The 9,786-nt window shown below is 35.7% G+C and overlaps 1 protein-coding gene across 1 annotated transcript; it reads left to right on the top strand.

The window, feature by feature from the left end:
* The first annotated feature begins 4,645 nt into the window (after positions 1 to 4,645).
* On the top strand, positions 4,646 to 7,929 carry LOC131601841 (uncharacterized). The gene is made up of 2 exons (XM_058873741.1): positions 4,646 to 5,863; positions 7,557 to 7,929. Exons 1-2 carry the CDS (start codon positions 4,704 to 4,706, stop codon positions 7,561 to 7,563), a joined length of 1,167 nt encoding a protein of 388 aa, XP_058729724.1. The 5' UTR covers positions 4,646 to 4,703; the 3' UTR covers positions 7,564 to 7,929.
* The last annotated feature ends 1,857 nt before the right edge of the window (positions 7,930 to 9,786 follow it).

The following is a 9,786-nucleotide window of genomic DNA, read 5'->3' as shown; positions in this document are numbered from 1 at the left end:
AACAACAAATTATCATTTTTAATATAAATACTACATGTTAATTTATTTATAAAAATAAATATTATCATATAAATAAATATATTAAAAAGATTTAATTAAAACATATAATTAATTAAAATTAATTTAGTTTATGATGGTTGGGATTCAGTATGGTTGCTTTTAAGGTCTATAGTATGGGTATCAAATTCTGGGCGTCAGATCTAAGATGTGGGTGATCTGATGATTGGATCTCAAATGAACATGGTGGTCCACAAGGTAGAGCATACACTGAATCAGAGAATGAAACGTTTTCATAAAAAAGTAGGAGGGATGGCTCGAACCCACGCCCTCTCGTTTACAAACAACCAAGGCAACCACTCAACCAACACGCTCTTTCGTTTAGAAAATACGTTCGCAAATATTATAAACAAAACGCAGAGAATATGGAAATAAGGCGCGCGAATTTTTAAATGACCCAATGCCATGACGACACATCATCGTCTTCTTCCTTGAACACATAAAAACCTGTAACAATTAGCTACGAAATAGCTACACAATTGCTCGTAGCGAAAACATCTACCAAAATAGCGAATGGCTCATATGGATCAATAAACTTTTCGCGACCCCCCCAGTGCTCTCGTCTGGATTACGCGATTCTAACCCTATGATTAGTTTGATCTAATTTTACTCCTATTGAAAACCCCTAATTCAAACTTCTTAGAACCCTAAAAGGTCGACAATGGTGAAACACGATTTAACCATGCAAACTTCAGCTAAATGATCCATAAACGTTCGCAGTGATCATATGAACCATAAAACACAAACAATTTAACCTGAGAATGCACAAATCATGCCCCTCGATCCAATGTTCAGAGCGACTTACCTTGGTTAATCGGAGGTGATTCTGGGGGTTTTGATGCAGAGCAATGATCCAGACACGTTCCAAATCTCCTGAGGAAGCTTTTGGAACCTTCAAATCTTGTTGAAACACCTTGATTGATCGAAACCGAATTCAAGCTTCTTAGAGATTTTTTTTTGTTCTTGAACGTGTACCTCTGCCCAGAAAAATCCTCCCCTAATCCTATGCCCTCTCTTGTCTACTTATAGTGAATCAATTAGGTTAAAAAAACTCCACCAATATTCACTTGAATCAAATCTTGCCTTCCTTAAAAATTGGATTTTACTTTCAAATGGAAACTTTCTATTTTGGCCTTATTTTGTGTTAATCTTTTCTCAATCTCTTAATCACGAAAATTGGATTATATTTGGTCATAAATGTTGATAGAAATCAATCAAAATACATCTTCTACCAAATTATTTGATTTTCCATTTAATTTAATCATTTAAAAATGAAATAAAAATCCTAAAAAATCAAATAATATGTTTAATTTCGTGGCATTTTATTTTGGGCATGCTAGTAACTTGTGGACCAAGTTTGTATCATAAAATCATAGGCCCATTTACAAAGTTTCTCAATTTGAACCTTCTTTTTCCATATTTGGTCCTCCAAAATCAACCAACTTTGATCAAGCATATCTCACTCAATTTTTAAGCTATGAAGGAGTTCTAATACTTTTTGGAAACCTCAAGAGGTCCTCTACAAGCCACTTTGGAATATATTTTTCATTTGGAGCTTTTATCTTGATCATATCCTCCTTGGGGAAAAACTGCCTTTGAAGGATGCCTGAAAAGGACCTATAATCGTTTGCATTGTATCTCTCAAATAAATCTTTTCTAGCCTTGGCTTGTGAGAGGCAAAGTTGTAGAGAATCCAATTTCCTTCAAAATAGGCTTTGAGTGGGGAATTTTTGATGTTCCATGTGAAAGTTATGCCCAGTCAAAGTTGGGTTGACTTTCTCCTAAGAAACCCTAATTTGAACCTTTTTGTATTTGTTCATCTCTGAGTTTCTATTAATGGAATCATGATCAATCTTTGATCAAATAATGGTCATACTTCACATACTAGATGTTGACCAAAATTGGGAGGCTTTGACTATGCTCTGATTGTGGTTGACTTTTTAGGTCAAACCAGTTGACTATGGATCATCTGGACTTTTGAGTGAGTAATCTTTGGAACTGAACCTTGAACTTTGAATCATTGTAAATGGAATATGGAGGGCAAATTTTGGGGTATGACAACATGCATCACGACATTGCATAAAACTAATGTTGCTTTTTCAGTCTATTCCTACAAATTAAATGAACATTATCTTCTAGATATAGTGCAGAGATAATCAAGCCAACGATTTAATTCTGACACTCATTCAAGACAGAGATTTAGTTCTGATACTTAATTTTGGATATCTTCCGGAGATAGTTCAGAGATAATCAAGACAGATATTTAGTTCTGATACTTAATTTTGGATATCTTCCAGAGATAGTTCAGAAATAATCAAGACAGAGATTTAGTTCTGATACTTAATTTTGGGTATCTTCCAGAGATAGTTCAGAAATAATCAAGACAGAGATTTAGTTCTGATACTTAATTTTGAGTATTCCCTAGAGATAGTTCAGAGATAATCAAGACAATAATTTAGTTCTGATACTTAGTTCCGGGTATTCTCCAGAGACAGTTCAGAAATAATCAAGAGACATTCAGAGATCTAATTCTATAATCATGAATGGTGTAGACGTGATCGTCCTTCAAAGATCTAATTCATTTACTACGAACGGTGCTGACACGATCGACATTCCAAGATCTAGTTCTATCATCACGAATGATGTAGACACGATCGTCCTTCCAAGATCTAATTCAGTTACTACGAACGCTGCTGACACGATCAACATTCAAAGATCTAATTCTATCATCATGAACGGTGTAAACACGATCATCCTTCCAAGATCTAATTCAGTTACTACGAATGGTGCTGACATGATCAATATTCAAAGATCTAATTCTATCATCACGACGGTGTAGACACGATTGTCCTTCCAAGATCTATTTCAGTTACTATGAACGGTGCTGACACGATCAACATTCAAAGATCTAATTCTATCATCACGAACGGTGTAGACACAATCATCCTTCCAAGATCTAATTCATTTACTACGAACGGTGCTGACACGATCAACATTAGAAATATGTGTAAAGGATGACTACTTATACGCTTTGCTCGTAAGTGTAACCATATACCTCAACCCTCATTTGCTAGTATGGTATACATTGGTTGTAAGAGCTATAGGCGAAAAAAGTATCCTCGCATAATACCAAGATGATCTCGGGTATCCATGGGTGTATGAAATCCCGTAAGAATTAATACTGCTAGAATAATAGATAATTTATTTAACCAATGGATGAGAGGACTCCTAAGATAGAAGAACTCCACTGAGATAGTTTATTTTCACTCCTTTGGTTATAATATTTATAGGTGATCATTCAGTAACCAAAAGTAAAGCCAAGATGACTTGAGGAGGCTTGCGTGAATACTTCACTTTGGCGTGTTTTGATATATTTCCGCTGTATTTTATTATGATGTTCTAAAATTACATTTTGTATCAGTTTGAGCATATCTTGTAATGTAAGCAAATACATGTGTACTTATGTAATTGTATCGCTATTATTGTGTGTTTTGTACCAGTATAACAACTTAATTATGTGATTTTAGATGCATATTTTATCGAGTTACTACAAACAACATCTTCTTCAACGAGACTTGAAAGGGCTCAAAACTTGTCCCTAATCGGAAGGTGAATCAATCAAGAAATATAGTTTAGTGTAATGCTCATCTCACCAATGACATGTAAAATGACAATATCTCTGGATGCCATCTCTCTGCAAATGCTGATACCAAGTTTTGGTCTATCCTCGACAAACTAGTTCTTTAGAGTGAAGATAAACCATAGTCACTCAACCACCTTTGTATCTCAGGGGATATACAACGAGGAACCCATCCTATAAGGGTGTTCTCGTGTCCAACAATCTTGAGTTCTTTCTTCAGACCTCTCTCCTGAAAATAATTTAAAGTTTATATCATAAAATATATAATTAAAATTACAATTTATTCAAATAAAATGATTGACATTTACTTGCCTCGCCGAATCATATATATCGAGCAACACGATGCTCGTACTTACCAGAAGAGACGTATCATACAACCCTCTTGAAAATCCTAACATCTATAGAGCAGATGTAGATCTACCTACATAATCTTCCTTGTCAACCATTGGCTCTTGAGCGTTCCGTCCCACACCAACATCTACTGCAGAAAAAAACACATTAAGAATTAAAAAATCAAATTGAAAATCTTTATCAAAGATATCTGGTGGCTAAAAATTGCATCCAATTGGAAAACTATGTTGAAAGATATTCAATGTTGTTTTTCACTTAACCCAATAACTTTATAAAAGACGTTTGGTGCAATTCAAGGATCGAATAACTTTTTCAAAGATTTCTAGTGGATTTCAAATACCGGATAACTTACTAAATGATTTTCGGTTTGATGATTGTGTACCAAAGAACTTGGTAAATGTGTAATGAGGGAAAAAGAAAAAATTAGATCAAATAAACTCTTTAAACATGAACATTTTGGTCAAATATAATATAATGCAGGGGTAAGGGATAAATGATGGGATATGTGGTAAAAATTTCTTTAAAAAGCTGAAACCCAACAAAAGGCCCAAATTATAAACTGCAGGCCCATAAACAATCACACAATCACACTTCGATTTTCCTTCTTCCTCTTCCACTATCTCACACTTCTCATTCCATTCTACAGCAACCAAACATGGAAGAATCACACCACCACCACCAAGACTGCAACACTCCAAACTCCACCGGAACCCAATCACCACCCACCTCCGGAACCTGCTGCAAGTGCGGTGGTCCCACAACATTCCCACCACCGCCAGTATCACCCGCCTTCTCAGAAATATCTCCACCACCAACTTACCGTCCCATCCGTGCTCCGGCGATCCCACCGGACCCTCACTCACAGCGCGCAATCATCCTTTCCCCAGTTCCACAAGCCCAACACGTCCCCGTAGTTTCACCGCCTTACCAATTCCAAATCCCGATCAAACGTATCCAATCCCCCGACGACATTCGCAAACTTCACGACTCCGAGTCCGGTAAAAACTTCGTCGGATTCGTCGTCGCGCTTTCCGAATCCATCCGCGGTCGGAAAATCTCCGATCCTTGTCACCAATCCGAGACCATCAACACCATCGTCTCCATTCTCGAAACCCTAATTCAATGGATCGATGAAATTCCACCGGCTCAACAAGCTGCGCGTTACGGTAACATTGCTTACCGAACCTGGCACGAACGCCTTGTCACTTCCGGTGAATCCCTCATGTTTAAGTTCCTTCCGAAGGATCTCCAACCGGCAGCGGTTGAACTTGTTCCGTATTTCTCCGATTGCTTCGGGAACTCGAGCCGAATTGATTACGGTACCGGGCACGAGACGAATTTCGCGGCATGGCTGTATTGCTTGGCGAGGTTGGGGGTGATCAGAGAAGAGGACTACCCTGCTATAGTAAGCAGAGTGTTTGTGAGGTATCTTGATTTGATGAGAAAGTTGCAAATGGTGTATTGTTTGGAACCTGCAGGGTCACATGGTGTTTGGGGGCTTGATGATTATCACTTTTTGCCGTTTATATTTGGTTCTTCGCAGTTGATTGATCATAAGTATATGAAGCCGAAATCGATTCATAATAGGGATATATTGGATAATTTCTCGCATGAATATTTTTATCTTGCTGGGATTAGTTTTATTATGAAGGTGAAGAAGGGTCATTTTGCCGAGCATTCACCTATGTTGGATGATATTAGTGGGGTGCCTAATTGGAAGAAGGTTAATAGTGGTTTGCTTAAGATGTATAAAGCTGAAGTGTTGGAGAAGGTTCCCATTATGCAGCACTTTCTTTTTGGATCTCTTATTAAGTGGTATGTGTGCATCTTGGTTTTTTTAATTCAAATGTTTTGCTTCTTTCTTTTATTAGATTTGGTGTTATTGTTGCAATTGTATGTGGATTTTTCTTTTCTGGTTGGAGAAAATCATGTTTGACGAGTGTTTTTTAAAAATTATCTCTCGGTGAGGGTTCGAACCATGGTTTGCTATGGCGCGGGAAGTAGTCCTTCCGCATGAGGCAACAACAGTTGGTTATTTGCTTGCATAGGTTATTTAGCTGTAATTGTAGTTCAGTTATCCCGATTGCACCAAGTGGCAGCATTTCCATGTATGGTAAATAGGAAGAGAAACCAACTAGGCATTTACGACTACAGCATTTCCATATATGGTAAATAGGAAGAGAAACCCACTAGGCATGTACGATTACAGCATTTCCATATACGGTAAATACTAAATAGCTTTGAATGGTGAATGTAAACAATGGGGTGTAATCTGTCATAATCCATGTTGAGGCGTAAACAATGGGCTCTAATCTGTCATAATCCATGTTGAGGCTCAGAGATCCTCTCCTGATATTTATGATCAACAATCATGTCAAGTTGTAACCATATCCCATTAATTAGACAATAATAGTTTTCTTCAGCCCATCTATAGAAATTAGATAAGCTTACTAATAAATAACTGAAAGGCAATACTTTTGTTTGCTATCCAGAACTGCAATCTGGAGTTATGGACTAAACAGGTGGCTAGAGTGTGAGTCATGAGACTTTATATGTTTGTTGTGCTTTATAATCAGAATTCATCTTATTAAGCAAGTTGCTTTTATGGGTTAATTTATGTAATTACTATAGCAAAAAGATGTGGATGTTGCGTTGGATGTGTGATAAGACTAGATATGATAAAATTAGAAATGACAATACTAGAGAGAGTGTTTTGGGGTTAGCACCTACAGTAGAAAAAGATGGTGGAAAATAGACTTAAGTAGTTTGGGCATCTAGAGAAAAGACCTGTAGATTCCGTGGTAAGGAGAATAGATCAGATGACAAGGAGTCAAATAGCTAGAGGTAAAGGAAGGCCTAGAAAAACTATAAGAGAAGTTATTAAGAAAGGTTTCGAGATTAACAGCTTGGATAGAAACATGATTTTGGATAGAACATTAACAGCTTTGTTGTTGTTGTAGTATTATGTTATGAAATTAGATAATCTGATTTTTGCTTTGTTTGCCTTAATTGTCTATTAAGTTAATGCATGACAATTGATAAAAGCAAGCACAGTTTTGTGTACTTGAACTTGTTATTTGTGTTCACCGTTGGATAAATTTGATAAATGAATTTACACAGCTTGTGCCTCAATTTTAAAAATATTGGAAAACCCTGTTGTGATTATCCTACCAAAGTTAAACTCTCTCAGGCACCCTCTTGTTTCCCTCGAGTGTGTTTTCCCTAATGTATCAGTAGTAATCTATGGGGTTGATCACAGTTCATGTCATTCCCAGCTTTGTGAAATAATTAGTGTGCATACTGTGCAATGTAATATATTATTTTTACTTTCATGTTTGAATTTTTCCCTAACTGACCATGGAAGTATAATTATGGGTTACGGAATATTTCCCGCTTCTCTGTCATTTTCTGATTTTATGTTTTTTTTTCTTCTGATAGAAAATAATGGTTTGAGTTACATTGCTGAGGCTCTTTCATTTTCTGATTTTATGTTTTTTCCTTCTGTTAGGGAATAATGGATTGAGTTGCATTGCTGAGGTGAAGACAACATGGACCGGGCACTATAGTATATTTGTAGCAGTTATATAATCTCTTTGTTGAATTACTTGCTCTCTGTCAACTTGCTTAATCTTCCATTCATGAGGGTAAAAGATTATGGTTAGAGTTTCTTTCTATTGTTATATGATGACGAAAATGTTATGCTGCAAATTGAAGAATCCGAAGAATGGACGAAAGCACGCATGATCTGGTTAATGTGTTTATTCTACTAGACTAGATTCTGGTTCTTGCATTTTGAGCAGCTTAGTATAGATCTGGTTCTTGGTGATAATATATGGAAATTGTTAAATTTTGTAATGAATAATTTATGTTCAAAATTTCAATGCGTGGTTTCTCTAACTTAATATGCTTTTTATCTTTTGAATGTTTCTTTTTTTTATTAAAAAGATTAAAAAGCGGTTAATTAGATAATTGGAAAATAAAATTGGTGCATTTTTTTTATAGTAAAATTGGTTAAAGTTATGAGAATTTCTAACTACACCCCATGGATCTCTCACACACTTTCAAATTGGCAAAAATATTTTCCAGTTAGATGCATTTCTGGAAGCACTTTTTTTATTAAACGTTGTTTTGTTCTGTAGATGCACATATGGAAATGTCCGTAGATGCATTTATGGAAGCATTTTATGTTAGATTCGTGCCAGACTTTTCCCTTCCATCATTCTTCACTTTTCTCTTCTTCAACTCATACTCTCTCAACTACTCTCTCAACCCCAAAAATCAAACTTCTCCAATAGTGCATTTTTTTCCGAGTTTGACCGACATTGTCAACATCAACTATCAACACATTTCATCAAATTCAAAATTCTATTTAATCGATAAGTTTTTGACTTTTTGAGTTATTTTAGAATATTTGTAAAATTTGAAAGCCAAATAGAGACCTCATATGCTTGTTTCAACGGTCCCCGTTCTTGCCATCAAAAGTGGAAAGAGAATATGGAATGCCACAGCTTCCATTCATCGTTGAAACAATTGTACGTCACCGCCATAGAATCACAAAATCTTTGCAACGAACCTAAGAGCTATGGATACCAATTTGTTAGTACACACAGTTGCACTATGATTGTGAGAAAAATGCAATTGAGAGTTGAAATGTGAGTGTGTGTGAATTGATTTAATGTAAAGTATCGACTGATGAACATATATACAACAAGTAGATTACTTGTGTATGAAGTAACCAACTAATAACAAACATCTAACTAACTCTAACTTATATGTTATAACAAGTTAGATTATGTCACAACAGGCCATACAATTATTTTCAATAAGTCTTTATATTGTTTTTATTACATTTTTCAATTAAAACTTCATGTTTTGTAACATTTTAGATATGAAATCAAGATTATTGTGGAAAGTCTCAACTTCAATTAAATCATATTAACTAGACAACTCTTCAGTGTTTACACATTTTGACTAAAAGTGAAGCAAAACAAACAAAGATTTACTTTGCTGAAATCGGACCACAATCATGATGGATTTGAAGGATAGAAAAACACTTAGAAAGGGGGGGTTTGAATAAGTGTATCTTTAAAACTTGTAAGATAAAAACTATTTGCACAATGATTTTTATCCTGGTTCGTTGTTAACTAAACTACTCCAGTCCACCCCCTTGGAGTGATTTACCTCACCTGAGGATTTAATCCACTAATCACACAAGATTACAATGGTTTTCCACTTAGACAACTTCTAAGTCTTCTAGAGTATACTGATCACAACCTGATCACTCTAGGAACAAACTGCTTAGATACCCTCTAAGACTTTCTAGAGTATTCTGATCAACAACCTGATCACTCTAGTTCTTACAAATTAATGTAAACAAATTCTTTTAAGAGTTACAATGCTTCTTAAAAAGCTATTATCACAACTGTGATTTTCTCTTAAGTTTAAGCTTAATCTCACTAATATATTACAACAGCAATGTAGTGAGGTTGAAGATGAAGTTTGAGAGCTTTTTGAATTTGACAGCGTTTCTGTATATTTGCGCAAGTGTTGTATTCAGCTTCTCATCAGAACTTCTATTTATAGGCGTTTGAGAAGATGACCATTGGGAGCATTTAATGCTTTGCGTATTCCGTACAACATTGCATTTAATGTTTCACTCTTAAGTCAACTACCTCGAGCCTTGCTTTCGGTGTGTCTACTGACGTTGCCTTTAATAGCTACTAACGTTCCTTTTGTCA

This window comes from Vicia villosa, linkage group LG5 (assembly GCF_029867415.1).
Source record: "Vicia villosa cultivar HV-30 ecotype Madison, WI linkage group LG5, Vvil1.0, whole genome shotgun sequence".
NCBI lineage: Eukaryota > Viridiplantae > Streptophyta > Magnoliopsida > Fabales > Fabaceae > Vicia > Vicia villosa.
Note: the sequence above shows the minus strand (reverse complement) of the source record. Positions and strands in the feature narration are given on the sequence as shown.

Excerpts from the sequence above, each read along its gene's own strand:
- LOC131601841 (XM_058873741.1), top strand. The coding sequence starts at position 4,704 with ATGGAAGAATCACACCACCACCACCAAGACTGCAACACTCCAAACTCC.